The sequence below is a fragment of the Dipodomys spectabilis genome, unplaced genomic scaffold (genome assembly GCF_019054845.1).
Source record: "Dipodomys spectabilis isolate Male_0828 unplaced genomic scaffold, ASM1905484v1 ptg000002l, whole genome shotgun sequence".
In the NCBI taxonomy this organism is placed as follows: domain Eukaryota; kingdom Metazoa; phylum Chordata; class Mammalia; order Rodentia; family Heteromyidae; genus Dipodomys; species Dipodomys spectabilis.
The window spans coordinates 52827639-52848756 of NW_024870679.1; the positions used below are offsets into that span (position 1 = coordinate 52827639).

Sequence of the window (21118 nt, forward strand, 5' to 3'; positions counted from 1 at the left end):
TTAGCTAGGAGTACAGGCATGAGCCACCAATATCCAGCTTGGTTTATGTTTTTTGGAAGTAAGTTTCATAGTGGTGAAAATTTGCATACATTGTTCTCTTTTAAACCTGCATAAAGGCTGAATATCAACCAAGGAGACTTTTTATATAAATATTTTTATTCAGATATAATGTGAGTGCCATATAATTTATACCCTTGCTCTTAAAAAAGATAGTGAAATACATTAGCAATTTAAGCAAATTTTCCTATGTAGTTGATGCATTAATTACAAGTACAATGTTTTATAACTATTATCACTTTTTTTGCCCCCTCAATATTTTTTTTCTTCAATCAAAACTTTATTCCATTAGGTAATAATCATCCCCCTTCTCCCTTCCTCTAGTCCCTGGTAAGTTTTTTCTTTTTAGATCTATTTTTTAAGGTTTAAAAATTATCTTTAAGTAGTTATACACAGAAGTTGCTAGTTAACAAAGCAGCTTATAAATACAGTGCATCTTGAGCAATGTCACCCCTTAACATTCTCACCCACCCCTCTTCAACATACCCTTTCACACACTCTTTTTAATTTTGTAGGATATACATAGAATTCTTGACTGCATTCTTCCCCTTTTCTTCTTCTTTTTTTTTTTGGTTGGTTGTGGGGCCTGAACTTGGCCTGAGCGCTGTCCCTCAGCTCTTCAGCTCAAGGCTAGTGTTCTACCACTTGAGCCACAGCGCCACTTCCCTGCTTTTCTTCTTTTCATTCATCTACCCTCATTTACCCTTGACTCCACTCCACCCTTTTCAAGGACCCACTTCCTAGTGTTTATTTTGTTGAAGTTTGACTTTGCTTTCCTAAGGAATTACATTATTTAGTTTTTCCCGGAATCTACCCTATTTCTGTTAATACATTCGCATACGCCTAATGCATTTGCTTGCAAGTTTAGAAGCTTATTCTAGCTTCCAGATATAAGGAAAACTACAGCCTTTGTTTCTCTAATTCTGATTTATTTCATTTACCATAACTTTTGTCAGGTCTTTTCATTTCTTTACAAATGATACAATATTATTTCTCATGGATGAGTAATATACCACGTTTTCTTAAAAAAAATTTTTTTTTGTTATTTTACAGGTGATATACAGAGAAGTTACTGTAAGGGTTGCCCAAAGGAAACTCACACCCAGTTCAAGCAGAAGAGGTTTATTGAGAGAGAGAGACAGAGACAGAGACAGAGACAGAGAAACTGCCGCCCACTCAAGATGGAGGCATGCAAGGCAAGAGAGTTTATGGAAGGAGGAGAAAGATTATATAGGGGAAGGTGGAGAGAGGGGTGTATGGTCACATAGGACACACAGGTGACCTCAGAGGATGGGGAAATCAGAGCCCAAGAGGACTCCCACTGCCCCAGGCATGCCAGTTGCCTGGGTTACAGGTGCTGAGTGGGAACTTCTAGGATGCTTGGGAGAGAACCAAGGGAAGGGGCCATTTCTCCAGGCAGACCTAATAGTTACAGTTATATGTCAGGGAAAAACTACCTACAAGTTGTATAATTCATTTTCAACAGCATATAGTGAATACCATTTTTGTGCTTCCATTTACAATCCCAAAGACATATATGTGAACAAAAAGAAAAGAAAACAAAAGCAGTAAAAAAGAAAATATACCATTTTCTTTCTTTCTTCCTTCCTTCCTTCCTTCCTTCCTTCCTTCCTTCCTTCCTTCCTTCCTTTCTTTCTTTCTTTCTTTCTTTCTTTCTTTCTTTCTTTCTTTCTTTCTTTCTTTCTTTCTTTCTTTCTTTCTTTCTTTCTTTCTTTCTCTCTTTCTTTCTTTCCTTCTTTTTTGTCAGTCATGGGGTTTGAATTCTGAACCTGGGCGCTGTCCCTCAGTTCTTCAGCTCAGGGATAGATCTCTACCACTTGAGCCACAGTGCCACTTCTGGTTTTCTGAATGGTTTATTGGAGCTAAGAGTCTCATTGACTTTCCTGCCCAGACTGGCTTTGAATAGCGATCCTCAGATCTCAGCCTCCTGAGTAGTTAGGATTACAGGTGTGAGCCACCAGCACCCAGCCCACCACATTATCTTGATCCATTCATCCTTGAGAAGCATCTGGGCTGATTTCTTACCTTGGCTACAGTGAATAATGCTGCAAAGTACATGATTGTACTAATGGCTTTACTGTATCCCCCATGGTAATTTTTAATCTGTTTTCTATAAGCTATTACTAGCTCTCTGAATTTTTCTATTCTACTACTAATAAGGAGAATCATACAATATTTATCTATTATATATTTATTTATTATATAATATTTATTTATTTATATATTATATAATATTTATTATACAAATATAATATTTATACTGAAGCTTGAACTCAGTGCCTTGTGCTTTTGCTCAGCTTTCTCACTCACGGCTGGTGCTCTACTCTACCACTTAAGCCTCATCTCCAGTCCAGGCTACCCCTCCCTTGTTCCTTCCAGGGTTGGAAAAAGAAAGAGTGAGAGAACAAATTGGACTTTAATGTCTAGAATTGATTAAACTGAAGTATTTGTTTTGAGAATCAATGAAAGAAAATCTTCCCCTCTCAAAAGTACTCAATGTATTTTTGCAACCATTAAATATGTATTAGGCAATATAATAAGTTACAATGCAGGGAATATAGACATGGATTGGATTTTAAAAGTTCTTTGTCTACATTATCAAATGTTCTAGAGTTGTGGCAACTTATCTTATTATTCCAATTTAGTGATGATAAACTAAGTACAAACAGGTAGAGATGTGTTCAAAGGAAGATAACCAATTAGATTTCCAAGGATGGATTAGAATCCCTTTTCTATTGGATTCCAAAACTTCCTGCTCCAGTTGCCTTTGCAATTTTTCTTTTTCTTTTCCCTTTTTTTTTTTTTTATTGTCAATCGTGGGGCTTAAACTCTGGGCCTGGGCACTGTCCTCAGCTCTTCAGCTCAAGGCTAGCACTCTTCCATTTGAGCCCCAGTGCCACTTCTGGCTTTTTCTGTTTATGTGGTGCTGAGAAATCGAACCCCAGGGCTCACGGATGTGAGGCAAGCACTCTACCACTGAGCCACCTTCCTAGCCCTGCAATTTTTGTTGTTGTTTTTTTTTTGAGTCCGGTCATGGGGTCTGAACTCTGGGCCTGGGCGCTGTTCCTCAGCTCTTCAGCTCAAGGCTAGCGCTCTACCACTTGAGCCACAGCACCACTTCTGGCTTTTTTCTTATGTGGTGCTGAGGAATCGAACCCAGGGCCTCATGCATGCAAGGCAAGCGCTCTACCACTGAGCCACCTTCTCAGCCAGCCTGTAATTTTTCTTGGAGTCTGTTCTATCCACTCTCCAGTTAAGACCCAGAGTGATTGTGCTGGTAGATGGAACCCTAGACTTGGATTCATGAGGCTCAGGCTGTTTGTTCCACCTTACTTCACAGGTAGGAAGCAACTTATTCTCTCAATGGCATTTTCTGTGGGGTGTTATAATAAAATCTCTTTCCAAAATACTTCATAGGGTTGTTCCTTCTTTAAATCATGTTATAATTATTTCTTCACTTAACAAGTTTGATGAGTAAAGATTGACAATGAAATCAGGTGGAAAGTAAACTACATTAAGGCTGCACTGAAAGAATAAAATATAGGCCAGGAAAGGAAAAGTACTTTGTATCCTCAGTATTGATATACATGTATCCGAATTAGGGAAAGGAAGGGAAACAACATAATAGTGAGACAAAGGACAAAAAGTGAACCAATGCAACAGTGATACTCACAAGACAATATGTTGGAAGTGAACTGTACAACTTGAGGGGGTGAGGAGAGGGAAAATTTGGAGAAAAATGAGGGAGGGGTAACAAGTTCAACAAGAAATGTACTCACTACCTTATGTATGTAACTGTAACCCCTCCATACATCAACTTGACAATAAAAGTAAATTTAAAAAATAGAATAGAATAGAATAATGACATCTTAAGAGATGAATAGAAGTCACCAAGGTGAAGTGTATAGATAAAAGAATGGTGACCGACACAGTCATGTGGAGCAAGGAGAGGGGACATAGTCAATCTCCAAGTTCTTAACTCTCATTTCGTTCATGATTATCTCTCCAGGGTCAAATCCAATATGCCAAATGCAGAGCTTAGAAGGGAAAAGGTGATTATAGGAGGAGTTCCTTTGAAGCCAGACTTTCCCAAACGTTATGAGCTTGTTCCCAACCTGAACTCTCACCTAGTCAAATACTTTTGTCAGTGTCCCTTTGTTTTACCTTTGAATCACCTAACATTACACAACCCATGTTGCAGAATTGTTTTTTACCCTCGTGGTATCTCTATTCACGTAAAAACTGAAGGGTAAAGGGGCATGGAAGTATTTTATCACAGTCTTTCTCCACTTTACCCTTGTTTGAAGGTTACTTTCTGTCATCCAATATGTGTTTAAAGAATGAATAACTGGTAGAAATAATGAGTTGATGCCCCGATATTAACTTCTACAGTATCCATAACAGGGACTCTTGGACTTCGACTCTTGCCCCCACAGAAGTCAGCACACACTACTTCCTTTTATACCAAAATATAAAACAGATGATCTGCTGAATCTTCAGATCTGCCAAATCTTCAGCACAAATGGCCTTACTGCAAAGGTCTATGGTAGCAGTCTGGCTTTGGTTTCTGGTTGTAACCATTTATTTCCCTTCCTGAATCCTGATCTCTTCTTTATACTTCGGTTCATAATGAAAAAGTCTGTTCAGCACACTGAGCAAATAACTTGATGTGTTCCTCTCACTGCTAGTAGTTTGCTTTCTTTCTGCTAATCTTGAGAGAACGCTTTTTTTCTAAAAGGTTCCTGCTTTAGCCAGGTGCCTTGGCCCTTGTTAATTACATTTTAGTTCCATACATCCTTTTTCTGAACATTTTAATTAAGACATCCTGTTAGAAGCTCCTTAGATTTTAATTATACCCTGTTCATTGAGCCACATCTTTTTGCATCTTGTGAGTCTCTCTCTGCTCAGCCAATGTGAGCAGAGGGGCAGGGCCTGCTAGGTTAGGGACAAAAAGGGTATAGCCTGCCTGCTGTGTGTGGTTGCTTGCCAGATTTTTAATCCATGGTGTACCCTTTTGCAGAAGTAAACTTTGCCTTCCTGAGTTCCTTTTGAGTTGTCCTTACCCTATGTGGCACTCCAACATTGGAGCTATTTCTAATATCACAACAGTACAAAATGTTATTGTTGGTTATTTTTGGTTTTTGTTTTAGTTCAGGAAAATCAAACTCCAGGAAACAGATACTTGAAAAGTGCAGAGAGGGGCCAAGGGGAAATGGGTAAACAAATGAACATGAGAAGAGGGGGGAGAATCAGTCAAGAATCCAGTGCCTATCCTACAAACTTAAGAAGAATGAGGGAGGGGTAAGGGAGAAATGAGTGAGAATGTTGGATAAGGTGGCACTCACCAAGATATATCCATGTACTGCTTTGTTAAATGGAAAGTCCTCTGTACAACTACTTAAAGATAACAAAAATTAAAAAATAAATTAAATATTTAAATACAGATTGGAAATCAAACATAGAAAGAGGTTATGTGTTTGTACAGGTTCTATGTTTATACCCCAGCTAGTAAGAGGTACAACCAGGATTCTAACCCAGATAGTCTGGCTCAAGAGATTTTGCTGTTATTGTAATAAAGATGAAGATTAGGTTGAGCCTTTAGTGCAGGTGGAAACACAAAAAAATTTGAAGAGAATTTGATATTTACTGTTTTATCCAGTGTTTCCAAGTAGCTAGAAGATTTGGCAGATCATCTGCTTTATATTTTGGCACAAAAGAAAGACATATCCAAGAGATCCCTATGAGAAGACATGTGGCTAACCTCATGAACAGATGTTACAGTCTTTTCAAATATTTTTCATGGAAAATTTGTAAGGATATGAGTCATCTTTACAAGACAGTGATAAAAACAGAGTACAGAACTATATATGAAGGGCTGGGAAGGTGGCTCGGTGGTAGAGCGCTTGCCTTGCATGCTCAAGGCCCTGGGTTCGATTCCTCAGTACCACATAAGCAAAAAGAAAAAAGCCGAAAGTGGGCACTGTGGCTCAAGTGGTAGAGCGCTAGCCTTGAGCTGAAGAACTGAGGGACAGTGCCCAGGCCCAGAGTTCAGGCCCCATGACCGGACCCAAAAAAAAAAAAAAGAACTATATATGAAATCAAAAATTGTTATTGACACTGTCAAGATGGTATCCACCTTTCACATTCATTTTGTATCCATCAATGTGCTCCAATTCAATAATCCTGAAATGTTGAAAAGTGGGCACTTTGTGTCCTAAAATATTTAAACCAATTTCTGGGTGTATAATAGCCTACGTAGACTATATAAAAAATAATAAAAAAATTGAATCAAAAATTGATCTCCTCCAACAATGACAACCTCAGAACCAGATATATTCATTGTTATATTTCACCAAATCTTTAACAATTAATGTCATTTGTTTATTCCAAAGAGTTTAATGAGATATAACTCTTCTGAACTCATTCTCTAATATCCTGTTATTCAAAATCAGAACTGAATTCAACAGCAGCAGCAGGAGCAGCTCGGGCAACCATTACCAAAAAATAAAATTACAATCAAAAATCTCAAATTAACATACATCTAAAATTTCAAGAAAATGCTAGAATATAGAATATGGTACAATATCAGAAAGATCATTCACTGTGCTAAAGTTACTTTTTGTCGGTCATGAGGCTTGAACTCTGGGCCTGAGTGCTGTCCCTCAGCTCTTCAGTTCAAGGTGAGTGCTTTACCACTTGAGCCACAGTGCTACTTCTGGTTTTTTGGTGGTTAATTGGAGATTAGAGTCTCACGGACTTTCCTGCCAGGTTGGCTTTGAACCTTGATCTTCAGATCTCAGCCTCCTGAGTAGCTAGGATTACAAGTGTGAGCCACTGGCGCCCAGCTGCTAAAGTTACTTTTATACCAAAAATCCAAGGATTATTCAATAAATGCAATCAATAAATATAATATTCAGAATTGATGGAAAACCTAAAAACTTTCACAACAAACAAAAGCAAAAAGAATTCATGAACATTAAGCCAGCACTACAAAGGATACTAAGAGAAAAAAAACTATCTGAAGAAGATAAAGTCAATGAAACACAGCATTGAATAAAAATCACTAGAAGACTAGCTTAGTACACACAAGAAGAAGAAAGAAGAAGCTACAGGGAAAGAACACAACGGCAGGAAACACAACATACTTCTCCATAATAATGTTAAATATCAACAGGTTCAACTCCCCAACCAAAATACGTAGAGCAACAGATTATATCAAAAGACAAAATCAAACCATCTCTTGACTCCAAGAAACACATGTCACAAAGATAAACAGAAATTCTAGGTGAAGGGAAAAAATACCTTTCATACAAAAGCATCCTGCAAGAAGACAGGACTAGCCATACTGTTATCTGATACAACAAATTTTTCATTAAAATCAATACAAAGAGACAAGGAAGGGCATACATGTTAATAAATGAAATGATCCAAAAAGAGGATATCACAGTGGTTCATATTTATGCACCAAACAATGGGGCACCTAAATACATTAAACAAATATTCTTACACATACAGAACATGATAGACCCCCAAAACAATAATAGTGGGAGACTTTAAAACTTCACTCTTGCCAAGGAACAAGTCAACTAAATAAAAGATCATCAATGAAGCTTCTGAATTAAATGACACCATAACCCAAATGGACTTAGCAGATATCTATAGAGTATTTCACTCAACAACCAAACAATTCATGTTCTTCTCAGCAACCATGGAATATTCTCCAAAATTGATCATATCCTAGAATATGCAACAAGCCTAAACAAATACAAAGGGTTGAGATAACTTCTTGCATCCTATCTGATCACAATGGAATTAAACTGGTTCTCAACAACAAAATGTACTGCAGAAAACACTCAAATACATGGAGACTGAACAATACACTGCTGAACAACATGTAGGTCACTGAAGAAATAAAGGGGAGAATCAGAAAGTTCTTAATTCAGTGAAAATGAAAGTACATCATACTGGAACCTCTGGGATACAGCAAAAGCATTGTTGAGAGGTAAGTTCATAGCTCTAAGCATGCAAATAAAGAAAACGGAAACAGCTCAGGCAAATAATGCTACGATGTAACTAAAGCTGCTAGAAAACAAAAACCAAACCCCAAACTACTAGACAAGTGCAGAAATTAGTGCAGAAATTAATGATTTAGAGACTCAAAAAATTACAAAGTCAATGAAACAAAAAGCTAGTTCTTTGAGGAAAAATATACAATAAAATTGGCAAACCACTAGCTAAATTGAAGAGACTCAAATCCATAAAATCAGAAATGCTAAAGGAAACATTACAACAAACATCCAAGAAAACAAAAAAATGAGGAAAGACTATGCCAAAATGTATACTCAAATAAGATAGAAAATCTAGTAGGAGTGGATAAGTTCCCAGAGACATACAAACTGCCTAAGCTGAAAGAGCTATAAACCACTTAAACAGGTCCATAACACCTAATGAGACAGAGGAGAAAAACACATGTCTCAGTGGATTCATGGCTTAATTCTATAAGATTTTTTTTTTAAGTTGAACTAACATTAGTACTTCTCAAATTTTACCATGCAGTAGAAACAGAAAGATCAATTCCAAGCTCATTTTAAGAAGCCAGCATCACACTCATCCCAAAACCAGATGTGGATCCAACAAAAAAAGAGAACTATAGACCAATCTCTCTGATAAACACAGATGCAAAGCTCTTCAATAAAATTTTAGCCAACAGGATTCAACAGCTAATCAAAAAAAGTCATATAAGCTGGGTGCTGGTGGTTCACTCCTATAATCCAAACTATTCAAGAGACTGAGATCTAAGGATCATGGTTCAAAGCCAGTGCAACCAGGAAAGTCTGTAAGACTCTTATCTCCAATGAACTACTCAGAAAAGGCCAGAAGTGGCTCAAGTAGTAGGATGCTAGCCTTGAACTAAAGAAGTTCAGGGGCAGCCTCTAGGCTCTGAGTTCAAGGCCCAGGACCAGCACAAAAACAAAAACAAAAGTCATAATTTTTGATCAAGTGAGTTTTAGCCCAGAGATACAAAGCTTGTTTAACATACATAAATCAATAAACATAGTTGTTAGAGTGTATTAGACTTTTCCAGAAAACCACACAGACATCCAGGTACAAAGAACAAAGAAAAGGTTTATTGCCAGCAAAGGGACTGGCAAGACTTCTTCTCACAAAGGAGGAATGAGAAGAAGTGCCCACTGTTGTCTGAGGTGACCTATATAACCTACTGAGGCAAGGAGGGTCTAGAAGGGGCTAGGAGGCGGAGACCCCAGGGTAGATGTGTGGACCAGGAACTTCATCATGGCCGACTAGGATTGATGGCTGCTGCCCAAGTAGTAGATAAGGGGTTTTGCAGCTGCCCAGACCTGAAGGTCATTCTAAGGGGCTCTTGCTGCCTTATTTTTTTTTGGTGCTAGCCGCCCCAGAAGAGTGCCATCTCCAGGTGAAGGAGGGAGTTGGAGGCTGATTATTTATTGCCTTTACTAAATGGGCCTAGTGTTGCCTAGGAAGGGATCACGCCAAGCTGTGGAAGGAGGAAGGAGCATGCTAAGCTTTGGGAAGGGAGCTCATTGGGCTAACAATAATGCATCATTTCAATAGAGCCAAAGACAAGAACCACATGATCACCTCAAAGATGCAGAAAAAGCCTATAACAGAATCTAACATCCATTCATGTAAAAGCTCTGGAGAAGCTAGGAATAAAGGAAAAATACCTCAAAATAAGGATACATGACAGACCAACAGCCAACATCATACTGAATGGTGAAAAACTAAAACCATTTCCTCTAACATTACGAACAAGGTAAGGATGCTCACTGTCTCCACCCCTCTTCAGTATAGCTCTGGAATTCCTAGCCTGAGCAAAAGGCAAGAAAAGGACATAAAAGGGATTCACATAGGGAAGAAGAAATCAAACTATCATTATCTGCATATGACATGATATTATATCTAAAGGACCCCCAAAGACTCCATCCCCAAGCTCCCAGGTCTGATCAATAACTTTGACAAAGTAGCAAGATATAAAATTAACCCACAGAAACCAGTAGTCTTTTTGAATATCAACAATGTAAAAGTAGAGAGTGAAATCAGGAAAATGACGCCATTTGCAATCACTTAAAAAATAAATAAATAAAATATCTGTGAATAAACCTAACCAAGGAAGCAAAACACCTGTATACTGAAAACTATGACTATTGGAAGGAAGAAATTAAAGACAACATTAGGAAATGGAAAGACCTTCCATGTTCATGGATAGGTAGAATTACTATTACTACTGCTGCTATTCTTCCAAAAATTATCACAAATTTAACACAATCCCCATCAAAATCCCAATGATATTCTTTACTAAGATAGATAACATAATCCAAGAATTCATTTGGAACAATAAAAGACCTTGAGTAGCCAAAGCAATTTTAGGCAAAAAAAGCAATTCTGGTGGTATCACAATCTCAGACTTCAAGCTCTACTGTAGAGCTATGATAATCAAAACAACTTAGTAAAGGCATAAAAATAGACCCAAAGATCAATGGAATAGACTAGAAGACATAAACAAAACATTATATTTACAGTTATGAATATTTATAAGGGAGCTAAAGATACATAGTGGAAAAAAGATAACCTCTTTAGTAATTGGTGTTGGGAAAACTGGGCATCCATATGCAGAAAACCAAAAGTGGATGCCTTCCTGTCACCATGCACTAATATCAACTCAATATGGATCAAAGACCTTAAGTCACACCTGAAACCTTGAGATTACTGCAAGATGGAGTAGGAGAAACACTAGAACATATAGGAATAGGCAGAAACTTTTAGAAAGAGTCACATGGGCACAGCAGATAGGCAAATTCACAAGTGGATTACCTCAAAATTTAAAGTTTCTGCACAGCAAAGGACATAGGTACTAAACTAGAAAGACAGCCAATCAACTAGGAGATCTTTAACAGCAATACTATTGACAAGAAACTAATATCCAAAATATAAAGGAGCTTAAGAAACTAACCCCTCTCAAAGCTAATAATCCAATCACTAACTAAATGGGCTAAGGTCTCAAGGAGAGACTTCTCAGAAGAGGTAAAAATGATAAAGGCACATATGAGGAAATGCTCACATACCTGGCCATGAAGGAAATAAAAACCCAAACAACTCCATCTCACCCCAGTTAGATTACCAACATCAAGAATTCAAAAAACCAATTTGGTGGGGTTGTAGAGAAAAAGGAACCCTATTGCACTGTTGGTGGGAATGTAAACTAGTTACAACCAGTCTGGATAGCAGGCTGGAGGTTTCTAAACATAGATCTTTCCTATAACCCAGTCATACTACTCCTAGACCTCTACCCAGAACTTCACAAGCCAGGATACTGTGAAGACACTTGCACATCCATGTTCATTGCTGCACTATTCACAGTAATCAAGTTATGGAAACAGCCCTGATGTTCTACAATAGATGAGTGGGTTTTTTTAAAAAAAAAATGTGGTACCTATACATAATGGAATTTTACCCAGACATTAGAAAGTATAGTATTATGTCATTTGCAGGGAAATGGATGGACCTAGAACAAAGCATGTTAGGTGAGGTGTAAGTTTTCTCTCATATATAGAAGGTGATGTACAGAGAAGTGATAGTTATAGAAGTCAGGTAGTAAGTACTTTTTTGGACTATGTCCCCCCTTCCCATGCTCTCCTCCAGTTTTTTCCTTCTGTCCCTACCTACAAATTGTATAGGTCATTTTAAACATAGTGTCTACTGAGTACCACTGCTGCATTTGTTCACCTTTTTTTTCTTTTGGTCAGTCATGGGGCTTGAACTCTGGGCCTGAACGCTGTCCCTCATCTCTTCAGCTCAAAGCAAGCACTCTACCACTTGAACCACAGCGCCACTTCTGGTTTTCTGGTGGTTAATTTGAGATAAGAGTCTCTCAGACTTGCCTGTTCCAGATGGCTTTGAACTGCAATCCTCAGATCTCAGCCTCCTGAGTAGGATTATAGGCATGAGCCACTGGCACCTGACTTTATTTTTTTTTTTTTTTTGTCAGTCGTGGGGCTTGAACTCTGGGCCTAAGAGCTATCCCTCAGCTCATCATCTCCAGGGAAGCATTCCACCACTTGAGCCACAACATCACTTCCATTTGTTCACCCTTTGTAACTCCATTTCTGTGCACCCATTACAGTCCCCCTCAAAGACAGATAAGTGAACAAACAAGAGAAAAAGAAGAGGGACCAAAAGCAACAACAAAGAAAAATCCAATTAGGGGAGGAACACAAAGGGACCGTGCCTCCATGCTGCTAATCCTATAAAATAATATTTATAGAAATGAAATCCAGAAAATAAAAATGGTTTTTAATTTTTTTCTTTCTTTTTTTCCTTTTTGTCTTGTTTATTTTTTCTTTCTTGGGGGAGTGGTAAAAGGGTCACAAAAATGGAGGGATATAGGATGAACAAAAGTAGCAATCATATTAGCAGAAACTATGTTGAAAATGAACTACATAACATGGGCAGGGAAGGAATGGAAAAACTGACAGAACGAGGGAAAGGTTGACATTGTCAAAAAAGAAATGTACTCATTACCTGACTTATGAAATTATGACCCCTGTGTGCAACATTTTAATAAGAAAAAAACAAGCAACTAAAGGAAATTTACACTCCTTTGTGATTAAAAAAAAAAATCCCTGAACAAATTATCTTTCAGAGAAATGTCTTTCAAAATTACACTGAAGTTTTATATCAACCCATTAGAGTGACTATTACAAAACAAAATATAATAATAAACCCAGACATGTTGGTGATGTGGAGAAAAAGAAATTCTTTTGGTGTTGTTGGTCATGGGACTTGAATTCAGTGCCTGGTCTCTGTCTCTGAGGTCTTTTGCTCAAGGCTAGCATTCTACCACTTTGAGTCACAGCTCTACTTTTGATTTTCTGGTGGTTAATTGGAGATAAGTGTCTCACTGAATTTCCTGCCCAAGCTGGCTTCAAACCGTGATCTCAGATTTCAGCCTTCTGAGTAAGGAGGATTATAGGTGTGAGCCAATGGCGCCCAGCTAGAAATTCTTTTTTATTGTAAGTTATAGCAGTTATTAGTGAAGAATAGTATGAAGGGTCTTCAGAGAATTAAAAAGAGAACTACCACATGATCCATACTATATGTTTACATATATATATATATATATATATATATATATATATATATATATATATATATACATCCAAAAGAAATGCAATTGTGTACCAAAGAGATACCTGCACAAACCATGTTTATTGCAGCACTATTCATAATAGCTAAGCAATAGCTTCAGTTCCAATCAACAGATGAATGACTAAGAAAAATGTGGTTTATATGCACATCCTCATAGTTTTAAGCCATAAAAGGAACTGAATCCAGTCAACAAAATGGACAGAAATATGGAACCTTATGTTAAGTGAAATAAGCCAGATAGAGGCAGAGAAGAAAAAATTGTTGTCTGTCATATGTAGAGACTAAAATTTCCATCTGTATATGGAATAATGATTGCCAGGTTATTAGATTGTTAGGTATGTGGGTGAGTGTTATAGATGAAGGGAGTTTGGATTTTATTAGTGCAGGCTATATACATGTGTGGAAATATTACACTGATCCACACCAAAGGACACAAGTCATAGGTGTTTAAATTAAAATAAAATACTATGAAAATAGACAGGATAGCCAAGATATGGAACCAACCCAAATGCCTCTCAGTAGATGAATGGATCAAGAAAATGTGGAACATATACACAATGCAATCCTATGCTTCCATCAGAAAGAATAACATTGTTCCATGCATAGGGAAATGGAAAGACTTGGGAAAATTATATTAAGTGAAGAAAGCCAGACCCAAAGAAAAGCAGGTTGCATGATCTCCCTCATTTGTAGGAACTAGAATATGTATATGATATTCTTAATAGAAGATCTCAATAACTCAAGTGTTTAATGCAAAGGACTATGTATAATGAAGCATATTAACATGAACTACAACTTATGGAAAGAAGAGGTTCTTATTAGACCCCCGTATATAGTTTATCTTTATTGTTTTTTTCTTTCTTCATTTCTCTTAGTTTTTTGTATCTCGTGTTTTGTATAATAGACAACACAATACATGAAAGGGAAAGGGAATCACAGAACAGCAGAACAGCAGATGAACCACAGCAACACTAATACTCACTTGACACTATGTAGGATATGAACATTACAACTGGGGGAGACAAGGAGGGGTAAATGGGAGATAAAGAGGGACAGGATAATGATGATTTAAAACAAACGTACTTATTGCCTTACCTATGTAACTGTAACCCCCCAGCTCATCACTCCTTCAATTAAAAAATTAAAATTTAAAAGAAAATAGGGCTGGAAGTATATCTCAAGTGGTAAATCACCTGTCTGGCAAGCTGAAAAACCTGAGTTCAAAGCCTAGTACTGCCAATAAATAAATAATAAATACAAAAATAGGATTTAAGCAATACTGTATTTAAATATTTTAATGCTGTATGACCTGGAGCTTTCTCATGTGTAAAAAAAGATAAAAGTATGAGTTTAGTATTAAATTTATATTTAATTTCTAGACTATTGTAAATTGTTCACTTAAAAGATCACAAAGGTGATCTTAAAGAAAGATCACGAGATGGAGCTCTTACCTAGTGCCAAGGAACCACTGATGTATGTATCATGTACCATAAAAGAATTGATATTCCAATAGCTTTGGGGGAGAAGTATGGAAATTAAGTTTGCATTGTATCAATCATTTTCTTTATGGTAAAAAATTCCTTATCCAGTAACAATTCACATCTGCTTCTCCTTACTGAAAACTAAACATTTGTAGGGAGGAGGACTAAAAGTACATTAAAGTACTAATTCTTTAGATTCCTGAGTGTATTGTAAGTCCCTATTTTTCATAGTTGAGCTTTCTATGGTTTCACCTACTATACTTAACAGCAGTCCAAAAATATTAAGTGGAAAATTCTAGTTACAAACAAGTTTTAAATTGAGCGTCCTTCTGCATGTTATGATGAAACTCTGAACCATCCTGCTAGGATGTGAATATTCCTTTCTGTTACTGTATCCATGAAGCATGTGTATCACCACCTAGAGGTCATCTCACTTCTGAAGAGAATTGTTCCGACTTTGGTTCTTTCATTTGTTAGCCTTATTATTTTTTTAATGTTTTTATTGTGAAAATATTGTACAGAGGGGTTACAGTTACAAGAGCAAGATAATGAGTACATCTCTTATCAAGCATTGTTGCCTCCTCCTTTGTTTTTTCCCTACCATCCCTTCCTTTCCACTTCCACGACTACACTCCTACCCTCCTTCCCCCCCCCACCCCTGCCTAAATTGTAAAGTTCGGTTTTCAACATGGTGTTTTGTACATCTCATTTTTGCAATGGGCCAACCTATATCCCTATTTAAAAAGCTTGTTTTTTCCCTTCCCCTCCTCAAATTATACCAGCATCAAATACAGTGAAAACAGGGCTTATACCGTGGAGGAGGAACATACAAAACAACAAAAATAGCACATGGTACCTTACAAACATGTTAGAAACAATAGCAAGAAAGAAAAAAAAAACACTTGTATCCCTATCTTGGGGTTCATTTAAGCCTGGGCTGTCTTTGAACCATGATCCTCAGATCTCAGCCTCCTGAGTAGCTAGGATTACTGCATGAGCCACCAGCACCGGGCTATACAATGTATATTCTATCATTGTTTTCACTTACAAACTGTGCCATAAGTGTTAGGAGACTGAATCATGAGAGTGTTAGAATAAAGAAAGAAAAGGAAGCAAATACAACAGACCAGATGAACCTTAATAGAAAGTTGAAGAGGGATGCCATGGTCACCTGAGGAGAATCAGGAGACACCAGGTGTAAAGGCAGTAGGGGTGGAGGGACTTAAGTAGGGTAATGGGTGGTGGGCAGAGTCACGGGTAGCTTGAGGGTTCAAAGAGTGCCTCGGGTTTATGGTGAAAGTCTGGCTCTAGGAACTTATTGTTTGAGCAAGTCTCCTGCCCCTTCTCTCCAGCACCTATCACCTGACAGGGAAGGGGAATGGGCTTTCATATTTAGCTTACGATTCTGGGCTAGAGAATGGACTGGAGACTTTTGGGAAGATCCCTTGGGGGAAGGGGATTTTGCCACGGGAGCAACATTGAGTTTTGAGAACAAAGCAGATTCCTATCAGTAAGGGTGTAGGTATAGGGCAGATATGGTATAGCAGATATAGGGCTAAATATTAGCTGTGGTTTTAAACCTGTACTTGGTAACTTGGAATATAACCTTCATAAGTACCATAATGTGGCTTTCTGCCATTCATTCAATTTGTTCGTATGTAATTATTAGAAGAAAAGGCAATATATAGCCACTGGATGCCTATGGCTCAGACCTGTAACCCTACTATTTAGGAGAATCATAGTTTGAAGCCAGCCTGGGAAGGAAAAGTTCATAAGCTTCTTACACCAATAATCATGAAAAAGCTAGAAATCAGCTGTAGTTCATGTGGCAGAACACCAGCCTTTAGTATAAAAGCTAAGGTACTATGCCTTGGACTTGAGTTTAAGCCTCAGTACTGGCACACATACACAGACACAGACACACAGACACACAGACACACACACACACACACACACACACGTACACGCGCAATTTGCAACCATACATTTTACTTTTAATAATGGGCTGGGAAGGTGGCTCAGTGGTAGAGTGCTTGCCTTGCAATGCATGAGGCCCTGGGTTCGATTCCTCAGCACCAAATTAGCAAAAAAAAAAAAAAAAAAAAGAAAGAAAGAAAGAAAAAAAAAAAAAAGCCGGAAGTGGCGCTGTGGCTCAAGTGGTAGAGCGCTAGCCTTGAGTTGAAGAGCTGAGGGACAGTGCCCAGGCCCAGAGTTCAGGCCCCACAACTGGACCACAAAATATTTTACTTTTAATATTAATTTAAATAGAGTTCAAAAACCTAAAATTAATCACCATATTTCAAAATTTCCATAGTACCTTTTAACACAAGTGACAAAAACATAGAAACACAAGTAATAAATGCTGTATCTTTAATTTAAAAGAATGACTTAAAAAGAAATGTACTCATTACCTGACTTCTGTAACTGTAACCCCTCTGTAAATTACCTTTATAATAACAATAACATTTTTGAAAAAAGGATCATTATCCTTTTGCTAAATTCATTAAAATTAACATCACTTTTTGAAAACAAGAACACACAGAAAGAAATCTGGTGTTTTCTCTTGATACTGTTTTTATTTTTATTTTATTTATTTTTTCTTTTTTTATTGTGAAAATACTGTACAGAGGAGTTACAATTACATGGGCAAGATAATCTTAAAATATTTTAATATTTTCCTAAACATATTATTAATATTAGTAGTAATAGTGATACTGGGATTTGATCTCAGTGTCTTGTGTTTGTCAGGCTAGAAATCTCCCATTGAACCAGGACTCCAGCACAAAAATTATATTTAATGTTATTTTAATTAGCACCAACTAGTTGTACAAGGGGAGGGTTCTTTCTAAAATGTCCCTTCATGCATACAATGCATCTTGATCCCAGTCACCTCTGTTTTCATATATGTACATCAAGTACACTGACTATATTTGTCTTTTTCACCCTCTCTGCTAAGGGATGTCCTATGTCCTAAGTTGCTGCTTAAGATCTGATATCTACCAGTTAGACCCATTTGCCCACTTGAGCTCTTCTAGCCCTTTTAGACATGGTTCATTCTTTGAGATTTATGTGGAATTTTCAGGCAGTATATATGTCAGGAAAGCTGATAGGTGACTGGTCACATGGCCAGGCTGGCATCTCTTCTCATTCTTATTGGGGTTGTGAAATGTGGGGTTGTAGGATCCCCAAGGCTTTTATGACAGACCACACCTGAAGTCTCTCCTCAGGATCCACTCAAGACAGTCTCTAGCTTGGAGCTCTTCTTAAAATATTAATGTGAAAAAATGTTAGCCTTGGAGTGGACTAGAAGCCAGTGGTTTCCCCTGAGTGGTTTGAATTTCTTCCTTTGAGACCTTAGCAGAGCCTTTTGTTCAAACTTAGATATATGGCGCTGTAGCAGCTGGGTGGGTATGGGGCATCAGGGGTCACATGGGTGAGTTCTCTTGAATCATGTGGGCCAAATAGCACTCATGGAGTCCTGGTACTCAAGGCAAATAGCATGTACTTCTTCTTCAGAAGAGACATATCTTCTGTCTTTCCGAACCTCTATCTTTCTCTCTCCCCCTTATCTCAATCCAAGAGAAGACAGGTACATTTTATGTTGTGAACTTATTGCAAGGAGGAGAGAAGTTGAAGAAGCTTATGTGAGAAACTGTCAGGTATATAAAGACCTTTCAGAAGAGGGGTGGAGGAGGGAGATGGAGAGGTTAGGTGACCATCATGTAGAAACTAAACTAGGATGCATAATGACTTCCCTAGATAAAGTCATAATCCTGGAGGTAGGGATCAAGGGTCCTAAAGAGGGTCATGTTTGGGCTGGGAAGGTGGCTCAGTGGTAGAGCACTTGCCTTGCATGCCTGAAGCCCTGGGTTTGATTCCTCAGCACCACATAAGCAAAAAGAAAAAAGCCGGAAGTGGCGCTGTGGCTCAAGTGGTAGAGCGCTAGCCTTGAACTGAAGGGCTGAGGGACAGCGCCTAGGCCCAGAGTTCAAGCCCCATGACCCGACCCCCCCCTCCCAAAAAAAAAGAGGGTCATGTTTGGCAAACAGGATCACAGGGTCCCAGGTAGAGTTCAGAGTCTTGTGAGTTCACGGTACAGGTCTGGCAGGTCCAGGAACCTATTTCCTAACAACCACCCATGTTTCTAGGAATTCAGGAGCCAGTCACCTGGGGGTGGTGGTGGGGAAGTGGATTTCACCTGTAAGAGTTTTCAGAAGTCCCCTTCATATACCAAGATGCCAAGATGGCACCACTTAGACCCAGTATCCATATTTCACTATGATCTGTGTTATCACAGTAGGCACAATGTAATCAAAAACATCATTATAAATATTGTAAAGCAGAAATGAGGAGATTTGAAGGAGCTGCCACATTTGACTATTAAAGCATCCCAAACTCCAGAAATGCAGCTTTAGATAATGGAAATGGAAAAAAAGAAAAAGCATATCAATAGCCCTAATGATTGTGGCCCTGCAACCACAAAAGACTAAATTTCTGTCACAAACATGGTTGTAATTTATTATGAAGCAGTTAATACTTCAGATACTTACGCAGAAAAGCTCACCTCAGATAAGCAGCAGAAAGGGAAACAATATGTTCAGGTGCAGATAGGTCTGAGGTCAGTGAGTGAGGTGATCGGGGACTATATGAATAGTCTTAGGCAGGTAGGAAGAGGAAAGATAGCTTGCCTCGCAGGTAGGGATCATGGACAAAGGTAGGAGAGAAAAGGAAAGCCAAGAAGACAAACTAGAAGCAAGACTGTCAAGCAGGCTGGAAGGAGGGCAAGTGGGAAGAGAAAGTAGGACATAGATAGATAGGCTATGGATAAGAGCTGGTGACAGGAAGGCAATGCAGGCAGAAAGTTGACAGAAATTCTTGTCCCCTGTAGAATTAGCTGAGTTTCCTAAGATGAAGGTGGATCCCATTCTTGGGCTTCAACACAAGTCAAAGGATGAGGATGGGGACCCTGGTGGGATCTGGCAGCAGCTCAAAGCGGAGCAGGGTCAGAGCCACGGCCACCTTCATCTCATTCATGGCAAATTGTTTCCCAATGTAGTTCCTGGGCCAGGGAGAGACAATGAAAGAAGATGGGGGTCTCAGAACCTGTTCTGAGCTGGTCAGACATGGGCTCCTGAATCTCCACCTAGAGTTGGACATTCAGAGTCCTCTTTCCTGAGCCTGACTTCATCTGTCTCCTTACAGATCTCTCTGTCTCTCTGTCTCTGTCTCTGTCTCTCTCTTTCTCTCTCTCTCTCTCTCACACACACACACATACATACACTTCTACCCCCAAGCCTTCATTCATACTCTCTTGACTTGCCACATCTTTTTAAACAGCTAAGTTTGAATCCTACTCTGATAGACACGAAGACTGTTAGGACAGAGATAGTCTCAAACTGACAGAATCTATTACTATTGTTATTTTAGAGTGAAGTAATTGTTACTTCACTCCTTCTCCTACAGTTGTTTGGTTCCCCCATGTAGATGCTACTGGTCAGTAATATGATCCAGTGCTTACATTCTGTGTGAGCAAAGGACTTAGGATCCATCCCTACAGAGCACTCATAGAGGAGTAGAGTAGCTCATGAGAGAAGCTCTGGATCAAGAATTCTTCAGGTGCAGATGATCTGATTCTCCCTCCCTCCCTCAGTCCGCCAGCATCCAAACCCAAAGCTATCTAATTCTGCTCCAGAAATATCTCCTCTTGTCACTTTCAATTTCCTCTCCCATATTGCTCTGGTCTCCATGACCACCTTCCCTCCACGTTGACATTCCCATGCCACCCATTACAAAAGATAGTGTTCCACCCTCTCTGGACTGCTGCCTCCACACCCCATCTTACCTTCCCAGGCCCACTTCCTACCACATCTCATGTTGAGGTCATTGATAAAAGACTCCCTCCACCTCTGCCTGCACATTATAAAGGCTCAAGCCAATGACTATCTGGCCCTCACCCTTCTGCCACTTGTTCCTCCCCCTCTGCGACACCCACGGCTCCATCCTTTATTCAAAGACTGTGCATAGTGCCCGATTATGGGATGTTCCACAAGAAGCTCATGAATGAATGAGTGTGAAGGAATGAAGGAATGAGGTCTGTCTTGCACACAGGTTTATAGTTCTGAATAACTTGCTGTACTTGTCCCTGAGTCAAGGACAGAAGCAAACATCTCTGTATTCCTTCCCCTTAGCATAGCACAGAGAAACATACTTTGAATATAAATCATACTAATTCACCTGTAATTAAATTCATGTAATTAAATTTCAAAAATAAAAGAAAACCAAATACCTGGATTGTACGTATTTCTAGCTAAAAATTGAGATACTTAATCTTCTTCTCTCCTCCGATGGCTCTATCACTTGTGTAACTAATT

General features: G+C 38.6%; 1 protein-coding gene and 1 long non-coding RNA gene across 2 annotated transcripts in view; both read right to left on the reverse strand.

Moving 5' to 3' along the window:
- LOC122104772 overlaps positions 1–15880 on the reverse strand; it is a 25987-nt gene extending 10107 nt beyond the window's left edge. Inside the window, exons 1-2 of the long non-coding RNA XR_006146982.1 lie at positions 15871–15880; positions 1972–1974 (exon numbers count right to left, since the gene is read on the reverse strand). This is a non-coding gene — a long non-coding RNA (uncharacterized LOC122104772). The remainder of the gene's footprint in view (positions 1–1971; positions 1975–15870) is intronic.
- Positions 15881–19012: 3132 nt separating this feature from the next.
- The window catches only part of LOC122104709 (cytochrome P450 4A11-like), a 28827-nt gene continuing 26721 nt past the window's right edge, over positions 19013–21118 (reverse strand). Inside the window, exon 12 of the mRNA XM_042675663.1 lies at positions 19013–19806. Within this exon, the coding sequence (XP_042531597.1) occupies positions 19692–19806 (115 nt within the window). The 3' untranslated portion in view covers positions 19013–19691. The remainder of the gene's footprint in view (positions 19807–21118) is intronic.